This window comes from Lepisosteus oculatus, chromosome 8, assembly GCF_040954835.1.
Source record: "Lepisosteus oculatus isolate fLepOcu1 chromosome 8, fLepOcu1.hap2, whole genome shotgun sequence".
Lineage (NCBI taxonomy): Eukaryota > Metazoa > Chordata > Actinopteri > Semionotiformes > Lepisosteidae > Lepisosteus > Lepisosteus oculatus.
Window position 1 is genome coordinate 47425029 of NC_090703.1, and position 25080 is coordinate 47450108.

At 47.3% G+C, this 25080-nt stretch overlaps 1 protein-coding gene across 3 annotated transcripts; it reads left to right on the forward strand.

The window, feature by feature from the left end:
• Positions 1–25080, forward strand: klf5l (Kruppel like factor 5 like). 3 transcript variants are annotated; one of them, XM_006632866.3, is made up of 4 exons: positions 1–349; positions 13003–13816; positions 14297–14356; positions 21322–25080. In XM_006632866.3, exons 1-4 carry the CDS (start codon positions 179–181, stop codon positions 21498–21500), a joined length of 1224 nt encoding a protein of 407 aa, XP_006632929.1. In that variant the 5' UTR covers positions 1–178; the 3' UTR covers positions 21501–25080. The 3 variants fall into 3 exon arrangements, with proteins under 3 accessions (XP_006632929.1, XP_069049729.1, XP_069049730.1); XM_069193628.1 differs by having other exon boundaries at positions 6–104; XM_069193629.1 differs by lacking the exon at positions 1–349 and adding an exon at positions 1925–3120.

Below are 25080 nucleotides of genomic sequence, written 5' to 3' on the forward strand. Positions count from 1 at the left end.
AGGGCGTCTCACTGACAGAGGGAGGGTTTTGGAGTCACGGCGCACCTGGATTTGACAAAGGATTGAAAGAGGCAATAGAGGAGTAACGAAGGACTCGTTAGCGTGTGCGTATGTTTTGCTTTCAATTGTTGTAAAAACAAAAAATAGGAAAGTTGTTGCTCATTTCTCCCGGAGAGCTATGGCTAGCTTAGGACTGGCTATTAACGTGCCGAACACGGAGGAAAACGCCGTCTTTACCCAGCTGAAGCCCGTGAGGATGTCGGGGGGGGACGGCAGTGAGGAGCCACCCGTGTTTGAGGAAGTCAAGCCGGCGGCGAGGATCGCGGCGAGCCCCCTGGAGCTCGCGCAGGTACGGCCGGGGGCTCCCCTCGCACGAGCTCTCCGGGGCGGCGGGAGGTGGGGCGCGAGATGTGGTGCTGGGGGGGGGTCACGCATCTCCCTTCGACAGCCGTCACGTGCAAGAAGCCTAACCCCGAGACGAGTGATTAACTTTTAAATTTCTGCCGAGCTTTGTACAGATGTGGTTGTGTTGCGGATGATCTGCTGGGTACAGCTGTTTATATATGAAAGATCTGGAGCAGACATAATGGGGTGCGGATATGGGTATTGATACGGAGAGCTGTTGTTTTTTTTTTATTATTTGTAGCCATAAAAGTACATTATTTTCCGTTCTATAATATCCAGTAACGAATCCAAACCAAGTGGAACTAAGATTCTTTATTAAAGAGAAATCTTGAGTCGTAACCATTGACGTGTATTCTTTAATATAAAGCGTTGCGTAAAAGTGACTTGTTAAAACACGCTGTTGATGAGCGCTTAGCACAGCTCCGTTTGGCTGTACCAACTGCGCTGGCTCTTCGGATCATGTTACTAGTCTCCCTCGGCTGAAGCCTTCATTCCAGGGCAGGCTTGTAGTGCCACAACTGGAGGAGTCTTCAGGGTCCTTAATCCTCCGCTGTCAAAGACACGTCAGGCTTCACCGTCCCGAAAGTCTTTTCTCGGACGACGGAGAGACGCCGGCACTGTCGTGTTGTCCCCCGATTCGCCTCATTTTAACGGCGACAAAACGTGTCACCCGCCTTTAAAGAAGCGGGAGGGTATTCCTTAAATTCAGGAGGTACCAGAGGAAAATCTCCCATTGTAACCGTACTCGTGTCTAGCTTAATAATGGTATCGTAGTATGTATGTAAACACATTGATCTGTTTTTTTTTTGTCCTGTTTGGTAAATGACGTTTAAATTAACGGAATTTGGGCTCGATCAGGGGACAAGGCTGTTCCCCGTCAATCTCGCTCAACGCCTGACCCTTTCCAAAGTTTTTTTATTATTAAAGGGCGTTTCGTGATCGCTGTGGGTTGCCCCAGTCGGGAGCGGGCTTGTCGCGGTAGCAGCCCGGGAAGAGGCTCTTTAAAAGCGCGGGTCGGCAAGGCTGGTGCCCTTGCAGGTGCAGAGGTGTTTGCACACAAATAGAGAGGTTGGAATCGCTAAGGTGCTGGAATGCAAACGAGTTCTTAACTTCCCGTTAGTGCCGTTTTATTGGGAGGGTTCACTTAACGTCCAGTTAAGGGCCCTTTTCCCTAGTATTTATATATTTTTTTCTGCGTTACCTTCGGTTAATGTTTAACAAAAAAAATGTCATTAAAGGCGTCCCACGCCCGTCAATTGTCTTGGCGTTTCTCAGTATCGGGTCTTATCAAGGTAGCCTCTTTAAGTGTCTTGAGTTTGCGTGGAGGGGGGGCATTGAAATTCGCAAACGACAAATTACAACCCCCAAGCCGCTTTCTCGAATTAATGGATTATGTAAATGTACGGCATGCGGAATATTAAATAGTGTTGCCTTAGACATACTGTGCACAGACTTTTCTGTACACCTCGCAGGCTCGTATGAGCCCGAGTGTGCCATGTTTTACCGTCTCCGAAGGAATCCTGGGAGAGACGCGTTATAATAATTTAATAATAATTATGCGTTTTCTCTATCATTACAAGGGAAGACAACCTGACTTTAGAACAACTCTTTCAATTATAACTTTGGTGTGTACGTTGGTACCCTTATAACCGCGTTTGTGTGACTATCTGTGACGGTTAGATAGTGATGATCATCTAGACTTAGCCAAAAGGACATCTGAATGCAAAACTACTGAACGTTAAGCACCTACTTTCCACTAGAAAGAATTACTTGGAGAAGTTACTTCCACTGTAACGCAGGCATTGGTTGGATTTGTATGTGTTCGTTTACGAGCTAGGCGGTCTGGGAGTGCAATGTTATCTTTATCTACTCGATAGTCGATCCTTTCTCACCTCTCGGCCCCGTCCACCGCCGCAGAGAGGAGGAGATCCACTCGGACCCCGGCTGGGGAAGATTCCCCTGCGCCCGGGCTCGCCTCCTTTGGCGCCGAGCGAGCCCGATACTGGACGAGATACAGGCGGGTTCGGCTCTCGTCTGCTGGACAGCCTCGGCGCCGGCCCCGCACACGGCTGGAGCATGCCCTACTCTAGACATCCTAGGCTGTGCGGTTCGCGGGATCTTTGCTGGAGGGGAAACAAGATCCCAGAACTCGCCTCCGCCTCCTCAGGTCGCAAAGTTGAAACAATACACGCGCTTTCTTCTCTTCGGTTATGGAAATAGCTCGGTCACGACGAGAAACGCACCAGCTAATTCGCTTATCAAGCAGTGAGAAGTCTTTATTTAAACAAATAAGAGAAAAAAGGAAAGCAGAGGCCGGTCAGAATGAAGGGCTTGTAACTACGCTGCGCGGATCCTCTTCAGGGTAGCACTGCGATGCGCCCAGAACCTTAATTGGTCTACCAGCCCCATTATCAGTTCAGCACGGGAGCTGATCTTGAAAGAAAAGCACGTTCTTGAGGGGCCACAAAAGTGTCAGGCTGTACAATCGTGGTGCAGTCGCTTTAAAACATACAGCTCCCCGGGATGTACATTTCAGGAATTGTAACATACCTCAGTTATGTACGTACTTCAATAAACTACAGTCGTCGGCGTATGGATTCAAGTCACAGCACAGTCTCCCCGGTGGTTTGAATTCCTGTCGAGGAGCAGTCCGTTCCTGTCCACGCATGTGGTAGCCGGTCCAGTCTCGATCGCTTCAGTCCTAAATCTCTACAGGTGCGCAAAGGACGGTGGCTGGGAACTTTAAAGTTGATTTTTTTATATTATTGAAGGCTTCATTGTTTGCAGCAAGCATTCACTGAATTCACAGCGTTGTGTTGTGAATCGTACTTGAATTTGCGGGATGTAAGCAGCTTGAAATAAACTTCCTTCGCTTAAATGTTATTTTAAAAAAATTGTACACATTTTGTTAATGATGCAATGTCTCCTTTTGAGTAAGCTTTGAGCTAAGCCTAAAGAAAATCAATTTCCGTATCAACAAATGTCTAAGACGTAAGCCTAGGTCATTTTGGTTTCGTTTAGAATTGTTTTTTTTTTTTAGTTTAAGGCATTATGTTTTTTTGTTAAAATTCGATTGCGTATCAGCTTAATATTAATGTCTAACTAATACCATAAAGTTCCTTTTTTTGTTTTCACATTAATTGAAACATACTTCACAGTTATTTACGTAAGTAAAGCAGACTTTTGTAATTACAAATTACAAAAATATTTCAAATTTCTTTAATTCAAGGATCGTTTTATGCAACACAAGTGAACGTTCATTGAATATGTGCTTGTTTCAGCTGAAGCTGAAAGGCTTAGCATTTATTTTGTAATCAGTTTTGAATTGTCTTTAATTTATAGCAGTATATTTTGGCAAATATTTAATTTAGTCAATCATCTTACTCAGCAGTTGATAGTGATATTCAAGTATACAGAGCAAATATTGACTATTATTTAACTAAATAATACCCGTGTGTTTTTATAGGGGCACACCTTGTGCAAAAGCGTCTTGTTTTCCAAATTTTCCTTCTGATCCTGATTGCTTTCACTCTCTGTCCTCGGTTTACCTCCTGTGTACTCCCGGGCTGTTGACCTTTTGCTTTTAAACAGGCTTGGATTACACTTCTTTTGAAAGTCAACCTTGACCCCTCAAAACTACAGAACTGTCGTCCCATCTCCCTTCCTTCCCCATTTTCTCTCTGATAGCTGAGTGAGACAGACACCAGCTTCTAGTGGGTGGTGCCCCCACCTCGCACTTTTCAGAGCGTGCTGTTTGACCCTCAGAGATGTCTATCTGTTACTGATTCTCATCGCTCAGCAGCTACTTCCTCATCTATGCCTTAAATCTTCTTGATCTTTCTGCCAACTTGCCCCATGCGTATCGCTTTGTTCTTCTGTCAACAGTTTCTGAAATCGGCACTGCTTTCAATTTGTTCTTTGCATATTACACATATGCAGTCTTTAGGCATGACTCACTCTCTCTCCTCTCTGGTGTTCCCCTTGGTTCTGTCCTGGGTCCCTTCCTGTTCTGTCTATACCTTCCACCTGGGTCCTCTCATCCCTTCCCTTGGTTTCTTCTATCATGTCCAGGTTTAAGGGGCTAAGATCTTCTTCTTTTCCCACTTCTGATCCCCATTTACCACCCCTGCTTCCTCCTATTGCTCCCACTTGTTTCACAGCTGTCTCCTTCTGGATGCTCTCCCACAAGCGTAAGCTCAGCCTTTTCTGACCTCAACTGCTTCCTTTTTTCCCCTCTCTCCAGACCTCTCCATTTCCTTTCCCTTCGGACTCCACCACCTTTTCCACCTCTGCCTCTGCCAAGGATCTTAGTGTCACCTTCTTGTTTCATAAACATGTCTGGCACACTTCAGTCGCTTCTTCCTGAGCAACATTTGCAGAATCTACTGTTCTACACACCTTCTATCCCAGATCTGGTACTCTCCTACTGTAACTCCCACTGGATCAGCCCACAGCCCTACCTGTTCTCAGTCTCTTATTGCTTCCTACATCGTCTTCCAACTGACCCTGTACTACCTCTGTGTTCTTCCACTTCCAGGGCCTGTCTGTGCTTTCCTCACAGCAATCGCAAGAGCTCTCTGACCCCGTTTCAGTGCCTATCATCTCTCAGTTCTCCAGTATAGTCTTCAAACCTCTCGCATTGTTTTTAATTCTCACATGGGTAATGCTATCTGAAACTTGCACTTGCTGAATGTAAACATTGAACACGTACCAGCAGGGTGTTCATGTTACTGCTTTGTAGCCGCGCTGTCTGTTAATGCTTAATATTGTTGTAATTCTTAACATTTCACTTCTAACATTGTCGTGCTAGCCTAATGGCCATTTTGTTTTTATTGTATTGCACTTCTGTTATTGTAGCTATTGTACATCCACTTAATGTAAACTTTGCATTTACCAAACTTTGTATTTGTCCTGGGTAGTAATGGTTGTTCTATTTAGGTGGACCTGGATAAGGATCTTTCCTAATCAAATCTTAAAATATTTTTAATGAACTTGATACTGTTTTAGCAGAGAAAGGGTATAGATCTTTTTTTGGATGCATTTAAGATCATTCTGATTTTGTTTTTCATTTACTACATGAACATTAACACATTTTTCAAACCTAAACTCTGCCCTCTGCGTCTTTTGTAAGAAAAGGTTAACGTTTGCCTGAAGAAATAATCTTTTCTTTCAAAGGGGAAATGTTGTGCAGTATGCAGTTAGACCTGCTTGTACAGACTGGAGAAGGAATCTTATAGAAACTGGATTTCTGAACCTGTATGGGTTTTTTTCTGGGTGGTGGGGGAGATCTGTAGTGAAATCGTTAGGGATGCACCAAGAGATTAGTTTTCTGTGTTGCTTCTGGCTTTTATGTGGAATTGCATCATTGCCAGGCACAGGAAGTGCTGTCATCTTGTGTTATGCAAGAAGCTGGAAAAGAAGCTATGGAATTATTTCCCGGGAATGTTTCAGAGGTTTGGAGAATGGCCCTCGTTACCCAGCTGTTGTTTTTTGGTACTGGCCGCATTGTGTTTGATCAGCTGCATGCACGTTAAGTGTTGGTCATAAAATATCACAATGATGTGCTGTTTCATCCAGGCCTTTGTCAGTACTGTCCAGCTTCCACCTGTACAATACACGCACTGCATATCTGCCGCTGGCCATGTCCTGACGGGACGGGGACCGATTGGATGAATCCGTACTTGTTATCATGGGCGTTTATTTCTTTTTTTTTTTAGGAGGTTTGAGTTTTAGGCAAGCTTAGAAGAGCTTCTATCTGCTGCTTTTATAGGCCTGCAGCAGAATGTGTGATGTCAGCAGTCTTCTAAAAAAACACCAAACCGAATGTGGCATTTTGGCTTCGGTTCCAAAAGCCCTGCGAAATCCTGTGGGATGATTAAGTGTATATTTTTCCGTTTCCCTGGGCTGCCGGCGTGGAGCGCCTGTGTTGTGCGGGCCTGAAGAGTTGGTGGTTGCTTTTGAAGTGGTTGTGTGACAGAGCAATGTTTTAGCAACGTGGAGATTAATCATGCTGTCAGAAGTTTTTTTTGTCTTATCCTATTTTTTTGGGGGGGGTTGAAGTAGAGGGTTTGTACAGAGTGTTTGAATATACTGTATATGGGGGGGGAAGAATCTGAGCCATTTAGTGAGTCACGGTGTGTTTGGCTTCCTCCGGCTGCACTGCATGCTGGGTGGAGGTTTTATCTCCGTCATCATGACGACTGTGCTCCTGAACAGTACCCTTGACAGAAGAGGAAGTCCTAGAGTGTCTGTCTTGTCCATCTGGATGTGAGGTTCGTGATATGAGGACACCATCACCATGTGTGATTAACGAGACTTTCGAGTCACTCCACATGTAGGGGACTGTTCCAGACACCAACAGCCCTCTGTGTAAGGTGCAGACTTCTCCTCCCCTTCATCCTGAAAGGTGGGTCTGGTTAACAGGGTGGCAATACCAAGGCCTAGAAGGAAGAAGCACGTCTCCAGTGCTATGTACCTTGCACATAATCAGAAACAAAAGGGATTTCCCTGCTTACAGCAGAGGTAAAGGTTTGTTAACTGTCATGGTGCCGGGCTGCTCTCCCAACTACCCAGGGGTCTTGGAATTTGGCAGTTGTCTTGTCCTACTTACCCATTCTAAACAGAGGGAGTGTTTAGTATCGGCAAGAACAAGAATCTAATTCATTCTTGGATGGCAGCTGTCTTGCTGTCACATCCAGGTTCTTGCATCTATTGGAAATTTCCAGCCAATTAACCCAGGTCTCCCGTCATCCTGGGGCAACCATACACCCAGCCTCCCTATAATTGTGGGGTTCCGTCTGATTGTATTTCAGTTCCTGGCTACCACCCCAAAACCTGGAAACGCAGACCTGCTTCATGTCTGGAGGTGCTTCCAGTTTGGAGTAGAGAACTGCCCCCTGTGTTAAGATGAGGGGGCACCAAGACATTCATCTTGCCCAGAACTGTGCTTGTTCTCTACTCTGCTGAAATAAATCTCGGCATGGCGTGCAATTAGACCCAAAACAAAATAGCTTTGCTGCATTTACTTTTTAAAGAAGATGCAGGTTTGATGTCTTAAAAAGTCGTTGTGCTTTGTGAGGACTAGAACACCTGTTTCTTGGGAGTTACCATCTGTGTGAGGGGCTTTCCCTCAAGTTTCCTCCATTTTCTGACATCCAAACAGAGGGCTTTGCAGGGACAGTAGTAAGATCTCCATCGTAGAATGTCTCTGGTGAAGATGTGCTGAAAGCTTGACACGTGATTTTGAGAAGCAACTACAGTCTGACACACTGGGACACAATAGGGAGTCTTCACCAGGCCTTAACTCTCCCTGGCTTTCACTGTGTTACCTAAACTGTGTCTGTGTGGTTCCCATCTATTATCCTCATAGGAGCAGCTCTGATCATCACAGCAGTATAGCTGGGGAGTCCCTATCTCCAAACAAGAAGCTATTTGCTGTGTTTGATTAAAAGGTCTCTAAATATAGGCCACAATCTTGCTGAGCTAATCCAAGAGTTTTCTGCTTGTAACAGCAAGCAGAGAAAGGATATTTACTTACTGCACAGGTTTGCAATCCACATATAGCTATCCACAGGTCATTGTCTGGCAATCCAGGCTTTTCAGGTGATCTGGCTGACTGTCTTTAAGAGAAGCCCGTACAGGTTTGGCAAGACGGGAACCTTGTGAGTTATTCAGGATAAAATTGCAGGGATAGCTGCGTCTTAAGATGGGGGAATTTCCAAGAAGGTTCATGTCCAGACTCTTACTCATAATATTCATTTAGTTATGCACTTTGGACATTGATAGCGCTGTATCTGTACAGTGTTCCTTTTAATAGATTTTTCACTGTAAATGCCTTGTTTAGCTTGGCAACCCTTTCTAAAAAAAAAAAAATCTCGGTCTCGGTGTTGACTATACAGATAGTGCTGGAATGAACACGGTTTGTTGCAGGTGGACGCCTTTCCACTTTCCCACATCGGCCTTCCTGAAAGGCTCTCATAATGTGGGAGCTTCTTGGCAGAGAGGGATAGCTGTTGGTGCCTGATTTCCCCAGCTCCAAGGTTTACAGCTCGCTGGCAGATATCCTTCACTGAAGATTCATGTCTTAATATTGCTTTTGTTGGATAATTGGCCTCTGTTCCTCTGGCTTTTAGTGCTTAAAGCCAAAACACATGAACTGATGCTTATCTCCTTTCTCAGAAGTCGTAAACACCAGAGTGGTTTCAAAGGTTTTTATTTTCACTGTCTCGGGATGATCTGTGTGAGTTATTTGGTTATGGCTACAATTACAGACGAACAGGGTGACAGTCATGCTTGGGGAGGTGAATCTCACCTTATTAATGCAAGAGGGGAAGGAATTGGAGGAGCTCTCTTTATGACACTACAGCCTTATAGCCTGCACAGCAATGAAAAATGAAGATGTAGATGTGTGCCGAAATATTTAAATGTCAAGATCAGTTGTAAAAGGTGATTCGGTTTGTTGGAGTTGAGGTGCTAACCTCAATACCCTGACCGAATTCCACTCTGGGGTTGTTTGATCTGGCCTGCCTGAAGTTCCCCCTTAATTCAATGTGCTGTTCGGTCCACACTTCATTGTTGGATCACGTGGGTCCCCTCCTACATACTTAAAGTGCTTTGGCATCCTTTCAGGTGGAAAGCACTATAAAAATGCAAGCGGTTTTTCGATCATTACCTATATTGCCATCTGTAATCTTTATTTTCCCTTGTCCAGTTCCTTACTAATTATTTTCTTATTTAATCATTCTTATCTTGTTGTAAGTAATTGAAGAGTGGGAGTGTTCCTCATTAACAGCCCTAGATTCTGCCTTCACCCAGAGCAGCGTTTGTTTTTATTGTATGATTTTCACTCTGGTTGGTTATCTTTTGTTGTGTTGCATGACAGGGAGGCTGTAAATGTGTAGAACTCATTAACCCAGGGAAACTGCAGGCAAGGTTTGGGTGTGGAGCCTGAGGGGCTTCAGGCCCGCACACAACAGGCCATCCAAGACGGAGGGGCAGGCGACAGGAGAGCAGGCATGAGATCCTGCAGCGGTTCCCAGCCCTGGCCCTGGAGGAACACCATGTGTTCCGTCTGAGCTCTGAATCATAGGCCAGTGGGATTCAGTTTGGTCTTAAGTCTGCATCAGTTTGACGAGCTTGCTCGGGTGTGGTTGCCTGAAAGGAAATCAACCGGGCCCCTGCAGAAGGAAAAAGCTCTCATTCTGGGAGGTTCCGATAGTGCCATTCCCACCTGTGTCTGTCTATCACAAATTACCCGTCAGAAATAACCGTGAGCTGAGGAGAGCCCGAGTGAAGCTGTGGAAGACAAAGCGGATGGAAACTGTCCTCCTGGGGTCAGGTATTTCCGATACTCGGGACTGTCTGAAGACGCATGTGTAGACTTTTATTCAACAAGCAGGCAGGTCAGATAATGGGGGACTACAGTCCCAGTTTCTTAGACCAGTCGGTTATAATTGTTTTTGTTACTGAAATTCTAACAAGCTACGCATGAAATCTCGAACTTTGTGAAGGAATGGTGTGGTGGCCATGTTGTCACAAACCATTGGCTCTCGCCACGGGCAAGAGCAGGAGTTCACAAGAATTGACGTAAAACCGCCCTTCCTGCTCACTAGTCACTGTAGTGACTAATGTCACGCCACGTACGAGCAAATAAGCACAACAGACATTTCACTGCAGAAATGTTCCAACGTGATCTGCGTGCAGAGTTAATATTTAAGTTGCATTTGTCGGCAAAACCATCTTGGAAGTCGAGAGCAATATTTCTATTGGATTTAAAGAGACGTACACAAGCCTGCTTGTGACAGTGTCACAGTGCTGCTTCACCTCACTGGGAGTTTTGTTGCCTCATTCTGAAGTGCAGGATATGGGGCTGTACAGACCTGGAAATGTCTTCCTTTTTGTGATCTGAAGTAGAGGTTTTACACGTTACTGTGTTCATTTGACTTTCTCTGTGGTTTGAAATGCGATCATCAATGCCAATTCTTTCTAACCCAGAAATATAAAAACAGCGCTGCCGGTCCCCTTTAAGTTGCCAGTTAGCGCTGGAGATTTAGTGCTCTGCTAGAATGAAAACCAGCAGACGTAATTCCTCCAGGACCAGAGTTGGGAGTCACTGTAATATTAGATCATACCTGAGATCACCCCACATTATTTCCTGCGGGGTATCTTACATTGGATCTCGCCTGAGTGTTGTCATTGCACACAGGAGTGTTCTTGTGTTCTACTTGATGTGAAGTTGCTAAAAATATGCAAGAAGATTTCTGGGTCATGGTCTTGTGTGTTTTGCTTTATAACCTCCAAGGTAAGGTGAAAGTGCTAATGTTACTTCACTTAATTGTGAAGTACAGTTTGCCACACCCTACGAACATGCATTCTCTTGACCTGAAGTGGAATACCCAGAAAAGCTCAGATAGATCAATTGATGTGCTGTTGTCTTGACTCAGCGTTTTTGGAGAATTTACAAATGCAGCTGGTTCTGTGATTAGCAGAAATGAGGTAGCTTGGTTTTTTGCCTGGATAATAAGAGGTTACAGCATGTATCCAAACCGCATGGCTTCACAACAGCCCCTGGCCAGGCAGTGAATGAGTCTTATTGCATGAACTGCCCTTAGCTATGAAGCTCAAATGCCACGGAGAGCTTTTTTTCCTGTGTGTTTGAGCTGCTTTGCAGTGACTGGTGAGGTGGCGCCTTGCAATATGAAAAACAAAACAGGAGTGTCTGCATCTCACTCACACCATTGTTTCTGATGGAAGGAGCCCCCATTTCGTGGGAGAACGTTCACTCTGACTGTATTTCTCTGGACTGAGAGCAGTTTCTGCCTGTGATGCAAATGCAACAACAAGAGTCAAAGAGTGTCACAGAGTCCTTAAAAGCAGAACCCGCTCGATGATGCAAAATATAGTATGCCATTTGCTGATTTTTGTTTTTTGTGGTCACTGCATACATTATGTAGATTTGTAGGGATCTGCCACACCCTTGCTCGCAACGTGCTAGCTGAAGTCGCACATGAAGACAGCTGTCCGTGGTCCTGTCTCAGGCCCAGTGAGAAGCGAGATGGTTCGGTTCCAGGACAACAGTACTAATTCTGGGGCGCGTAGGTTTCTGTGGCAGCCAGGCCCTGGACTTGATGCGTGTTTTCAGGCTGGTTTGTAGTGACCGGTGAGGAGGAGCCTTGCACTTTGGAGAGCAAAAGATGTGTCTGCATCCCACTCACTCCATTGTTTCTGATGGAAGGTGCCACCTTTTCTTTGGAGCAGCCACTGCATTATTCACCTTAACACCTAGAAAGGTTCTGCGGCACACCTGCTCTAAAGTTAAAGTGACTACATCTTTATTGACATTAAAAACATGGATGTTTTTGGGGCGTAATTTTGCGGGCGTTGGCCATTGTGTTTCACTTACACTAGAGATTACCACAGGGATAGTAATGCTTGCGTGCATCAGTTTGAATGGGTGCCAGGGCTGTTCAGGCCAGAACTTTGGTCAGGTTTGTAGCCTGAGCAGCCCAGGGCTCACTGGATGCTCTGTGTGGGCGTGCTTAACTCCCTCTTATAGATGGCGTGCTTTGGAACTGCTGTTTTGTGGCACAGCTGTCAGGGCAAACTTGCCTGCAGCTCTTTATCTTATTTTCATAGTTGTTTCTATTTGGGAGCGAAGCCAGGTGAGAGAATGCCTGTTCTGTGATGCAGTCCAACCAAGATCATGTACTACATTTACATCCACATGCGCATAAAGTATGGGGCACGCTAAGCATTGAGAGATTTCAGGGAGACTGTAAGAGTTTCTCTTGTCACCTGGCCTATGTGTAAAGGGGTAGAGAAAAGCACCTTGGTGGTCGAAATCAGTCCCTTTCAATCTTCTCTTCTTCTGGAACTGGTCAGGAAGAAATTGGGTCTCCCTTCAGTGACCACTTCCTAGTTGGAGCAGAAAAGCGGGTAACCCAGTGCCCCATGTCATTTTTCACTTTCCATTCTGGTCCATAGAGAAAGCATTCTGAAGAGCTGGCCTAGGGCGCTGCGGTTGCCCTGGAGAACCCTGGGAATGGAGATTGAGGCGCAGCAGGGGCTGGTTCTACCCAAACAGCTTCCCCTTGCCTCTCCTCTCTGGCTCCCAGCTGAGGCAAAGGCATTTCTGTGGGGGTCTTGTCTTTTCCCTGAATGGCCACTCACACACGTGCTCCTTCCTGCTCCTTCTGCTCACAGACTGCCAAGCGCAGAGAACCGGCACAACTGTTGGTCAAGGACGTGGTGCACTCGGTGCAGATTAGAGCCCTAACCCCGAAGGACTTCCCTGCTGCGGCTTCCAGGCGTCTCCCGTTTTTAATGGGAATTATCCGCCAGGGGAACAGCATTCAGATCTCGTTGTTCTGCATTGCCATTGCGGTGAGATTGAATGAGATCCAAACCTGAAACCCTTCCACTGACGTGGTCCTTCGTTTGGCAGTCAATTCTGCTGCTCTGCACGGTTATATGAACAACTCTTAGCTATTATCAACATGGTATCGGAGAGTCCTGCGTATCTGGGGAGGTGGGGAGGCAAGAAATCTTTAAGGCCTTAAGAAATCAGTTTTTTTATTGCGCCTCTCTTCTTCTCACTAGGTGCGATCGGAGCTGGATAAATACCTGCCCCACAGCGCCCCACCCCAGGTCCCCTCCGTGATGGACAAGAAGTACCGGCGGGAGAGTGCCTCGGTGGTGGACGAGTACTTCTCCACGGAGAAGCCAGCTCCCTACAGCGTCAACATCAACGTCATCCTGCCAAACACCACACACCTGCGCACAGGCCTGTACCGCCCCACCAAGCCCATAAAGACGGAACCCGGGGTCGACCCTCCCACCTCCATGCAGACCCTCCCCGAGTTCACCTCGGTGTTCAGCGTCCCACAGACTGTCAATAACCTCTTCATCAAGCAGGACATGTCTGCTGATGACCTCCACATTGGGCCCCAGCAGCCTCAGGTTTACCAGCTGCCTGTGGGCAGCAATGACATCACAATGCCCCTGTCCGGCAGCCAGTCAGGGAGCAGCAGCGGCACGACCATGCACACGCTCAACAGCGTCACCATGACAACCGGAGTCGGTGGCACCATCAAGTCCTTCCAGCATCCCCTGAGGACCCAGGGTGGCTTTGTCATGCCTGACCAGTTCTACCAGGCCCAGCCTCTGAGCCTTCCCCCCTCGCCCCCCAATTCACAGCCTGGGAGCCCTGAAAACCAGGCAGAGCTCATCAACACCATCTCCCCGCCTCCCCCCTACCAACCCAGGCTCAAGATGATGCCGGGCCACTCCCAGATGCACTCCCAGGTGGTGCTGGTGCCCCAGCACGGGCAAGGGATCTTGAACGGGCCGCGGTACAATCGCCGCAACAACCCCGAGCTGGAGAAGAGGAGGATCCACCACTGTGACTTCCCAGGTAGGCAGGAGAGGAAGGGGAGGAGGGGGCCGAGCAAAGTCGGGATAGAGGAGGTGGTTGGGGAGTAGTGAGGGAAAAGAGGTGCCTGATATTCCTTTTGCTTTTCCCATGTCAGGAAGAAACTCACTTGATTTATTTCACCCTACTGAAATATCTCCACACTGTTCAGCACTTTAATTATCCTGATTATCATCAGCAGTATTGTGTATTAAGACATCCCGGTGGAGAATCTGCACTCAATGTGCGGTATCAGGATTGACCTGCCTCAAGGCAGTCTGGGAATTGTAGTGCAGAGGGTCCCGCTGGGACTTCACTGACTGAGGGGTGCCCTGAACCCCAGAGCAGGCCGCTTTGTGCTGAGCCTATCCCAGCCAGCGCTGATGTAATCGGCCGGATCACGAGGTTGCTGCTGTCAGTGATCCGAGTGAAGGACTCTTTTTTTTTTCCCTTTTAATTCTTTGCTTTCTTTTTTTCTCGCAGGGTGCACCAAAGTTTACACCAAGAGCTCTCACTTGAAAGCACATCAAAGGACACACACAGGTAAGAAAGAGAGAGCTGAGCTGCAACTATAACTTGTCACGCAGGGTTGCCACCAATATCGTGTTGCTGCACGGATAACAAAGATGAAAAGCAAGGGGGGAGGGGGGATCCGGACTGTCCTCGTGTTGCTCCAGTGGGAGTGGGTAGGTGCGTGAGAGAGTGAGGCGGACGTCCTCGCAAAATACAATGCTCTTTAAGGACCAAAGCAGGAGCGAGAAGAGAAACGGTAGTTTTCGGGGGGGTAGTGTGCGTGGGAGGGGGGAGGGGCTGCTGTAACTCCTGTGGTTGTTTTTCCGACACGGCTGCATGTCCGCACAAGCCCGTAAGCCTGCCAGGCAGAGTCCCGCAGATGCAAAGAGGCTCAGGACCTGGACCTGGAAAAACCTGCTCTTCCTGACATTCCTTCAGCAGGCCTGGGCCGGGGGGGAGGAGAGGGGGGGGGGGATGTGTCATATGAGCATAAGCCTATTCAGTCCATCTAGGTCGTTGGGTTGCCTGTAGCTAATTGATCCCAGGATCTCATCCAGGCGATTCTTGAATTAAGCCAGGGCGTTGGCTTTCACAACATGGCCGGGCAGCTTTTCCCCAGATTCCCACAACCCTTTGTCTATCCGAGAGACTCTTGTTATTGTTAAGTGCACTTCCATTTAGTTTCCATTTGTGTGCTCTGGTTTATGTTTCACTTTTCATTCTGAAGAACCCTACGGGTTGATTCTGTCAAAGTCTCAGGACTTCTGAGTATTTGAATTGGAGTCGCTTCATAGTCTTTTCTGTTCAGGACTAAAAAGGATTCTCTTCTTTTAGCCTGTTACTGTAGATCATTACTTCTCTGCAGCATTTAGGTAATCCTCTTATATTGGTATCATCTGTGAAACTGAATAGTTTGTTCTTCAATACCTGAATCTGGATCACCACTATAAATGAAGAAGAGCAGTGGTCCTAATATAGACCATGTGGTACTCCTCTAATTACATCACTCCAGTCTGAGGCTTCACCCTATATCTGTACCTTCTTTTATGTGTATTAACCAGTTCCTAAGTGCATGCATTACCCTGAAAGCCTCCTACCTGTTATCTTAGAATTAATCTTTTATGAAGACCTTTCAAAAGCCTTCTATAAATACACCATATCATGTTCTCTGTTTGTATCCATGACCACTGTTGCTTGTTCAAGGAACTCTGATTGATTGACTTATGGGATACGTTGTTTTTTTAACTTCTTTAAGATATTTTCGGAAAATATCTTTGGCTTGTTTCCTCTCTGCTCTTTCCATATCTGTCCTGTCTGATTCTTCTTTCGAACTGGGTCTCATTCCTTAATACTTACTGCTACTTTCCCGAAGTTGTAAAGGTTTTGTTTGGGACTCTGTATCGGTTCAGTTAGAAAATGAACTTCATAGCATACTCGTATTACAATCGCGGTTTCATGTGATGGGTCCAGATCTTCCTGGGCTCTCTGATCAGCTGTCTCCTTGGAAGCTTGGACTGAAGCTGTGATTTAAAGGAAGGAACAGGATCGCACCACCCTCAGAAAGCACGTTCTCATTTCTTTACTGCTCTTGTCATTTATGCCCCACCCCGCTGTCCCTTCCCCTTTCAGCCCGTTTGCTTGTGACAGTGTTTAGTGACATCACCCTGAATTTTTTTTTTTGCCTGGCAAGCATAACGGTGTGTTGTGGTTTCTGATGATATAACATCCCTCTGGGCCTTAAGATTCACCGAAGGTTTTTAACTCTTTCAAGCACGTTGATGTATCCAAAAAAGCGATTCTTGTCTGTGGTCATATGTTCCAGGCATGGAATGTTTTCTGGTTGTCACATGCTTGTCGTTAAAAGAATTGTTTGGCATCCAAGATGTGTAGTGTGCCCAGCTCTTCTGGGTGTAAGAGTCATTGTGTGGGCTCCCTGAGCATGGCGCTGTCGGCGCTGCCTCGTTTTTGTAAACGACTTTCAGGGCGCCCGTCTCCTGAGCGACTGCGTTGCAGGCGGCTCACTGGGCATTCTTCCGAGCCACGCAGCGTGAGTGTCCCGGTCAGAGCGCTCCCGGAGCGAGAGAGAGGTCATCCAGCCCTGCTTCTCCCAGGGCAGGCCAGGGAGGGGATGAGGTGGGAAGCGGAGAGACGGGCAGAAGGCTGAGCTAAGAATGGAAGAGAGAGAAGAGGCTTTGAAAGACGGGGGGGGTAAACTGTGGATGAGTGTGGCATTTTGACCTTGGAACTTGAGTCTGCAGTGGGCCAGCTTTAAGAGGGCTAATGTGACAGATCTATGAGGCTGCGAAACAATGTTTTTTTTCCCCGCAGTCCAAACCTTCAACAAGATGGGGTGAACGAGGTTGTTTTACCAAGGGGGTGGGGGGGAATTTCATCTCCATAAACTTTACCCTGTGATCACACCCTGCAGGTATATGAGGAATGCGATATTTCATAGCTCTTTTGAAGCACAGGAATGTCAAGTGTCCCCTCCCAGCGTATTTATAGAGCAGCAGTGAGAACTTGCAGCCCAGCACGCTGATTAACCACTAGATAATGAGGCTCAGGAAAGCCTGAGGCAGTTCTTGAAGATGAAAACAACAGAATGTCAAAAACACATTTCGCTGCTTTGCTGTTTATTTTTACACATGCACACGCCCCAGTATAAAGGAATGTTTTGGCTTTGTCTACGAGCTGGTCTTTGAAAGCTCACGCCCAGAACGAGGGGTGCTACACTTGAAAACAATTAGAGGCGTTTTAAAGAGGTGCTTTGCTTAACTGAGCAACAGCATGTCCTTATTCCAGAAGGGCCCTTAATTGCAAGCAGGTGTTTTAAAACTATTGTTAAAGCAGAGGCAGCTGAATAATAGGATATGGAAAGGTGAGCTAATTGTTTCTCTAATTTTGGAAGGTATGGTAGCAAAGTCCCTATACTGTAAACACTGTAAAACTAAAATTAAAACTGTTTTAGTAAGCTAGAACATTCCTTACTCTAGATATTAAAGAAGGAACATCTCAGATCGCATGAGTAAGATCTGAGTTGTGGCTCAGCTTGACTTCACAAGTTTGTTTTGCTCATTTTGTTTCTCTCAAACCTTTTGGCAACATTCTGTGTGTGCGTGTGTGTACACAACTGATCTATGTATCTGACTGCAATGCTTTGCACTCCCTTTGCAAACAGAAATGTCCAATGAAAGCCTGAGAAACATAAAAGATGTTGGAGCACTATAGTTGATGAGCTTTCTGAAAGCAAACAGGCCTACTGTATTGTGTGCACATGCTCAGTAAAGCTGGAGTTAAGTAGCAATAAAGGTACATTAATGGCCTTTTCAGAGTTTTACAAAGGGCTGGGCCACACAAATCACTCACTCACTGTCAGCTATAAAATATTAATATCCCTTCAAGAATGGTAAGTGCTCCATAAACTGCCTCTGTCCGCTGCTCACAAGAGAAGCAAGTACTGTTTAATATTTACATTTTTTTAAAAAGTATATATTTATGAAGAGTTGCACAACATTCCACCTTACTAAATACCTGTAAATCAGTGCAGTGCTGTTGTTAGTCTGGCAGTAAGCAGCCACAGAGACTGCCGATAAGAGCTCTTTGCAGGTTGCAACTCAGTGAGGCATCAGGTAATGAAATTGTCACCCTGGAGAGGCTGGCGGGGGCATTTGATCCTGTGTCAACTCCTTAGGGGAGTTAAAAACAAGTTTGTTTTTTCTGCCTTTGAGTGCTACCTTATCTGCAGGCTGTTTGCTGTGGGTCTGATAAGCTCCAGCAGGTGAGGCAATACCACTGACCCTTCCAACGCCAGCGCTAAATCAAACACACCTGCCCGGGGCCCCTTCCCCAAACATGGGAGAGTGGGGGGCTGAAAAAGGTGAACCCTACCTTATTCCTCACCCCCCCCACCACCACTGCTTTCTGCCCCCGCTGCCCCCTCCTCCTGTCTGACACAGAGCAGCTTTCCCAGATGAAACCTGGGTTTCGCCCGAGTTTTGATTGGCCGTGGACACTGTACTTGTGCTCTGTGTGCCCGCCAGTGGAGGAGCGCCGTGTGGGATTTTGCTGTGATGCCCGGGGGCATTCCTTCAGATGTGGCCCCCGGGATCTGTTTGTATACAGCTGTGGCCAGATGTTCTCCTCGTGTTGTGCTCATAGGGAGGGTTTTCTGAAGTTAAAACTTAAGGTAGCCTTTAATAACTGTTAGGCACAGAAATCGGGGGTGCTCTGTTGTTTTGTGGTGCTGCTTTGGGATTGTGGAAAAACGAGCCAGGGAGTCAGGGGGTCTGGGACTGATGTGTGGAGCGCTCATGGCAGGGAGAGGGGTGCTATACGGGGCATGTAGGCAGCAAGGTCCTCAACAGACTGATCGGTCAGTAATCTGATGCTGTTGCTGCCCAGTCAAACCTGAAATTCCAGTTGCCTGTTCCTCGGGGAGAGCCATGGAGAAAGCCCGCAGGACAGGCTGGGATTCGGCCCCACAGCCTCCCTCCCCCCACGACAGGAAATCTTGCGGGAAATCTGAGCCCGTCCCCCCCACCCGAGCAGTGTCCCAGAGGCTTCCTCGACTTTCCTGGGATGGCTGTACGCGTCTCCATGTCTTCACTTCACTTCAGCTCTGTTCTGTAGCGGTGAAGTATTGGCTTATCTGCACCAATTGAACCACTTCTCCCAGCTCTTCGGGTGCTGTTGCTTTGAAGACCTGTAGGATTGATTAGCTGGGTTTAAGACCTGTAGATACACCACCCCTCCTGGACCACGATAAGACACCCCAGATTTGCAATATTGCGTGTTGGTAGGACGTATAAAATGTATCATTTTATTACAGGCTTTAAACCTAGCAGTACTTTCTCTGGCTGTTGTGCATGATACTTCAATCCATATATATAGATTTGTTTTAATATGCACCTCCGGAGAGAGGTTAGTTGGCTCGAAGGGAAAAACGGCTCCCCCTGTGACTTCCTGGGTCATTGCGATGCCAGTGAGGGATACTGCTCGGCTGCTCCACTCGGCCCTGAGCCTCCTGAAGCTGGCTGTCGGCCCTGAAGCGTGTGGCAGGACAAATGGTGCAGGGGGCAGGCGGGTCAGAGGAGCTGGTCTGCCCTCCCTCTCTCTCCGCACCGTGTGGGGGACAGGGGTCCCCGCTGTGAGCTGGGGTGTCAAGACACAGGTGCAGCTTAGGCAGAAGAAAGTCGGTGATTCCTCAGGTTCCTCTGTGTCTGTTTTCTCATTCTCTCTCTTCTCCTTACACTGCCTGGCAGTGGATTTCCACATGGCACGGTGCCCTGGTATTCCAGTAAGGGTTGAGTCAGTCTTGAAGACGGGTAGGCAGGGCTGGCCCATGGCACGCGTGTCGGTCGAGGTGTGGAATCCCAGGTTTCGCCTTCTTCCATCTCCGCGTCTCCGTTCCTATTTTCATTTTCGAAACACGGAACCCCCTGGCCTCGCTGAGCCCTCACACTGGGCCGTTAACCACAGAACCGGGAGCTTATTTGTGTCCTATAGCGCTGTTCGTTAGCGCTTCATCTGCAGTTGATAATGTGCCTTTGCACACTTCCCTGTCAGGACTGCTGTTAGTATTGGCACAGCACGTGTTCCCACAGCCCATGGGTGTATGAAGCGTGTTAAGTGGGGATTTTAAGGTGACAAATAAGGAAGGATCGAAGGATCCTTATCCTTCCTTATCCTTCTTTCGATCCTACCAGAAGGATCTGGTAGGATCGAAAGAACCAGGATCAGCATGTGGGCCTGGAGGTGGGCCAGGCTGGTCTTGATTGCTGAGCCTCCTCCCAATCCCTGTCAGTGGGCCGGTACCCAGGCAGGCCAGGGCTCTCGGGGAGAGCAGAGGCTGTGAGCCCTGAGCTCTAGACTCGGTGTGCTTGTGTGTGGTCTGGCACCTGTGGTATGAGGGACAGGTAGCTACCTGTGCTGGGCCCGCTCCTTGGCTGAATAATAGCCTCTGTAGACTCTTGAGCTCTCTGCTTGGAAAATCAGAATCCTGGCTGAGAAGCAAAACGTAGCTGTGCCTATTCCTTTATCCCTTTCTCCTGACTCTTATTTTCTCTGCTGTCTTTCTGTGGTCTCTCTCTGATGCCGGCATTGGCTGCTCCGCTGCAGTTCAGAATTTGCTCAGTGCACATTCTGCCTGTGTTCTGCCAGCTCGTTTCCCCCAAGCAGTGTGACTTGCACTAATTACAGATTATTGTGCATCGTTTTAATCGTTCCACTGACTTCTTTTGTTTACACAAGAAAATTTGCTAAATTGCCCTCTCAGCCACAAGCATGTACCTGTTTAATTTCTACGTGATTTGGCAAACAGCAGAGCCCGATACTGTAATACTCCGTTTACCAGCGTTAATCAGCGTTAGAAGTGAACTTTGTGTAGCTGGACTGATACTGCAGTAGATCAAACAGCCTGGAGTGGGTGGTGACCATAATTCATAACGTGACTGTAAAGAACAGGAAATGGCGATAAAAATAAAGGAATAAAAAGTGGATTAAAAGCCACATTCTGTTGTGCTCTGGCGTTCATAGAATCCTATGCAAAACCTCCCCCCCCCCTTTCCCCAATTAGACTCCTAATTTCAAGTGTTGAAATTAAAGGAGACCCTGATTTTCCCCTCTTGGGTAGTATACAAGGGTTAACGTTTATCCAAATTCAAAGTACGTTTTTTTTCCAGTCCTCTCTTTCGTGCAGCTGGTTTTCAAACACCGCCTTGGAGAAGTCTTCCAGGTTTTCCCCCCACTCGAGCTCTGGGGCGCTTTCCTCTGCGTCGTCTTCTGGGCCGGGCCGTTGTCCTGCGTGACCCGCGCGTCTCCGCCTGTGTGTGTGGGCCCCGGCGCTGGTCGTGGTTTCCGTTTTCGGGGCCCCCGGGGCTTCAGCTGAGCTGCCGGGCGCGTGCGTGAGGGAGGCTTGTTCGATCCCGAGCGCGCGCGCCCCTGTTTGACCCCCCCGTCTCTCTCTCTCTCTGTCTGTCTGTCTGTCTGTGTTCCAGGGGAGAAGCCGTACCGCTGTAGCTGGGAGGGCTGCGACTGGCGGTTCGCGCGCTCGGACGAGCTGACGCGGCACTTCCGCAAGCACACGGGCGCCAAGCCCTTCAAGTGCCTGTCCTGCGGCCGCTGCTTCTCGCGCTCCGACCACCTGGCCCTGCACATGAAGCGCCACCAGAACTAGGGGGCGCCACCCACCCCCCCCGTCTGACTGACTGACTCTTCCTCTGCAGCCCTCTTCCCCTGCTTTCAAAGTTGTTTTTTTCCCTTTTCTTTTATAAATATATATAATAAGATCAAAATCTTCTGTACATACAGATTTACAACGTGCTGCCAAGAAACATAAGCGTAAGAAAGTGTGGCTCTTCCAGATGGCATTTGCATGCTTATATATCAGTACTATACTTATATATATCGGTAAATGCATATAATTGTGTGTGTGTGTGTATGTGTGCGTGCACATTTGTAAAGATGCAAGTTTGCAAAGAATGTATCTCGCTGTACTTGACTTCAGATTTTTTACAGTTAACAGGAAGGTTTAAGGCAATGACCATTTAATGATAATTTTAACAATTATTTATTCCCACCTTCACGCCTGTGCCCTGTCTCTCTTCCGCACTAAAGCACGCAAACCGCACGAGCGTCTCGGCCAGGTCCCAAGATCTCCTCCTCTCTCACCCCTGCAGTCCCCACCCTTCTCTAAAACGGTCTGGTCTTTTTGTTCTTCCAGTGCAACAGACAAAATGGCTCCAGCCCCCCCTCCTCTCCCCCCCCCCATTCTGGAACCTGTATTGTGAGAAAAGCACATCTGCGTGGCATGGACAGAGCCCAGTCAGTCAGGTTTTTCAGGTCTCGTCTGCAGCGGAAGAAAAGACGTTAATGGTCTGGATTGGTTGAGTTAAGCTCAGCGCTAGCTCTGTCTGGTATGTAAGACCTACGGTGGAGTTCAGATTTGATACAGATCCCCGAGGGCTTCACTTTCACTTCACTGTTGTTCAAAAATTCCAAAGCTCTCGATGTGGAGAGAGAGAGAGGAGGGGAGTCTTGTCCACCCGTCTTTTGTTTATTTAAAAAAACATGGGAGCCAATTTAGCATCCGTAGCGGAGAGCTTAGAGATTGAGGTCCAGGTTATGGAGGGAGTTGTCTCCCACCAGGCGCAAGGGGACTCGGTCTGGCTCCCCATTCGCGCTTGGGGATGTGGGGGTGTCTCTCCCCCCCCGGAAGTGGCTTGGCTCTGGAACACCAGTGGGGACCGAAGGTCTGCTCTGGTGAAGAGTGTGGCAGGGGCTGTCCATGCCTAGAAGGTGTATCTCAGTCACTGTGGGGGTGGAAAACGAGCCAGGAGGACTCGGTGTGATAGGGGAGCCACAGTCTGCACGTGTGCAACTGCTCCAGGGATTTTTTTCTGGGACCGCAGGGGCCAGCTTTCCCCAGGCCTCCTGGAAATCCAAGCGCTTCTATGACCGAATATAGGCTTCTTATTGGATTGTCTCCTTCTTTTCCCGTTCTGTGTTGACACTGTGTGGACGGGCAGTGTGGCGCTCAAGCACTCTGTGGAATAATGTGCCCTGCAGGGGCCTGAGCTCAGCCTACTGAACATCTCTCCGGCAACGTGGAGTTCTCACCTGGGGATGGAAAACTGACGATGTAGTTAGTGTCCTGCTCAAATGGTTTTGTCTTAAATACCTACAGGGCAAGTGGTTAATTTCAGATTGAGAGATATACTCATCTGTCTCGGATAGATGCCACGAAAATAGTTCATTTGGAACGGGAAAAGTTTCTCCACCCCAGAGCTCACTCATTGTCCCAAAGCGTGGTGCTGAACCCAGCACAGGTTGAGCAATGTTTAGTTTGGGTGAGGACAAGGCTCTGCAGATTCATAGCACTTACTGGATTAACAGGCTGTAAACAGCACATCCCCAGGGACAGTTAAGACAGGGGAGCAGACAGTAATGAAGTCTTTGCTTCCAGACAAATTGCCTGTATTTCTTTCTCACAGATAAGAAGTTTGTTGACTTTCCATGCTGTGTTGTCCACTGAGAGCCAGCTGCGCTCTGTTGAAGGTTTACTCTGGGCAGCAATAGTGTAGGAGTGGAGAGTTCAGGTGCCACTGAGCTGCACAGCAGCTGGTGGCTATTGCTCCCTTATTTAGGTCAGTGACTGATCTAAATTGAGTAATTGTTTAATTGAATGAGTTTAATTGATGAATGTGACTTAATTTGTCCAGCTGAGCCGTGCCACCTTAGGGCTTCAGCCACAGAGGTTTTTAAATTGCCGTCTGTTGCCTGCAGGACTGTGGTTCTCTGGGACCTGGGATCATCTGTGGTCGGTTGGTCTTACTGGGGCTTGCTGTGTTGTCCGAGAGGGGAGCTGGCATTCATGTGGGCCGTCTCTCTCTGCCTCTGGAGCTGCAGCTTGAGGGCAGATAATATGGGCATGTCACTGGCTGTCTGCACAGAGGATCTAATGTTTGTCAGGGTAACAGATGTGCCCGTGTGATCATTCTAGTGCATGCCAACATAATGCACCCCAACTGCAAATAGGATCCTAAATGCTACATTAAAAAAAAAAAATTCTAATGCACATCTCATTTCTCTATTGTTTGGTACCAGCACTAACTCCTAGAACCAGAGTACTGAGTCAGTATTGCGACAACCATGACAAACAAAGGCAGTTGTGTCCCCGAGTCTGCAAATACAGCAAACTGACATTTCTGCTCCAAGTGCCAAAGCAATTCCTTAACCTGCTTGCAGGCTACCAGAGCATGAGGCAGGTGTTTAAAGCAGGTCACCGAGCGCTTCGCTGGAGGAAGGCTTGCTCTACAGTATTGTTGTTGCTCAGTGGATCGGAGTACAAGTCCAGCGCAGCATGACTGTGCACTCCTGCTGGCTAGGGAGTGTGACTGGGAGTCGAGCATGAAGCTCGGCCAGCTCCTTGCAGGGTGCCTTTGCTCTGCAGCTCGGGTGGCGCTGACTAAGCCTCAGAAAAGTGTACAAAAAACACTTTTTTTTTTAACATGATTTTAGAACGTTCTTCATCGGGGTTCCCAAAACCGTTAAACGGCGATTCTTTGCAGAAGTCTTCCCTGTGGCTCGGCTACTCTGTTTCAAAATGGGTGTAAATAATAAAATGTGTTAAGGAATGCCCTTTTAAAAGGGCAGCACTGTACTTGCCGGGATACTGGCCCTGTCAAAGCTTTTTGCAGCTGTGGGGCAGCGCAGTAATATTCCATTGTAAAGTTCTCAAAATCTCCTGGAGGAGCTCCTGTTTCTCCAAGTGAGAAATCTTCCCTGGGGATTCTAATTAGCTGAGGAATCTTTTTTTTTTTAAAGAGTTTTCAACATCTGATCCGATAGTGGTGGACGCACACCTGTCATTTAAGAGGGCTGTTACACCTGTCTGGTTGGATTGTGTTAAACACACTCCTATTCCTTCCCTTTTAACACAGGAGCTATCAAAGTCTCTGTAAATATTGTAGTTTTAGATGAAGAAGAGAGATGTAAATATTTTTTTCCCATTTGATGAACTAATGTCAATATTGAACAAAAAAGGGGGATTTTCTTTTAGTTTTTTGAAGGGTGGCAGATTATTTTTTAAACGTTTCTTAAATTGATACACGGTATTATGTATTTTTGATAAATGAAAAACAAATCAAGTTCTGTAAAAATAATTATATGGTGAACAACTTTTGTATTTCTTTTTGAGACTGCAAAATAAAAACTTGTATAGAAAAAGTACAATAATAAAGTGTTTATAGACTTCA

What these genes read in the sequence shown, in the direction of transcription:
- klf5l (XM_006632866.3), top strand. Translation starts at nt 179, where the DNA reads ATGGCTAGCTTAGGACTGGCTATTAACGTGCCGAACACGGAGGAAAAC. An exon ending in CCACCACTGTGACTTCCCAG is followed by an intron (nt 13,817 to 14,296) that starts GTAGGCAGGAGA and finishes TTTTTCTCGCAG; the next exon opens with GGTGCACCAAAGTTTACACC. An exon ending in ACATCAAAGGACACACACAG is followed by an intron (nt 14,357 to 21,321) that starts GTAAGAAAGAGA and finishes TCTGTGTTCCAG; the next exon opens with GGGAGAAGCCGTACCGCTGT.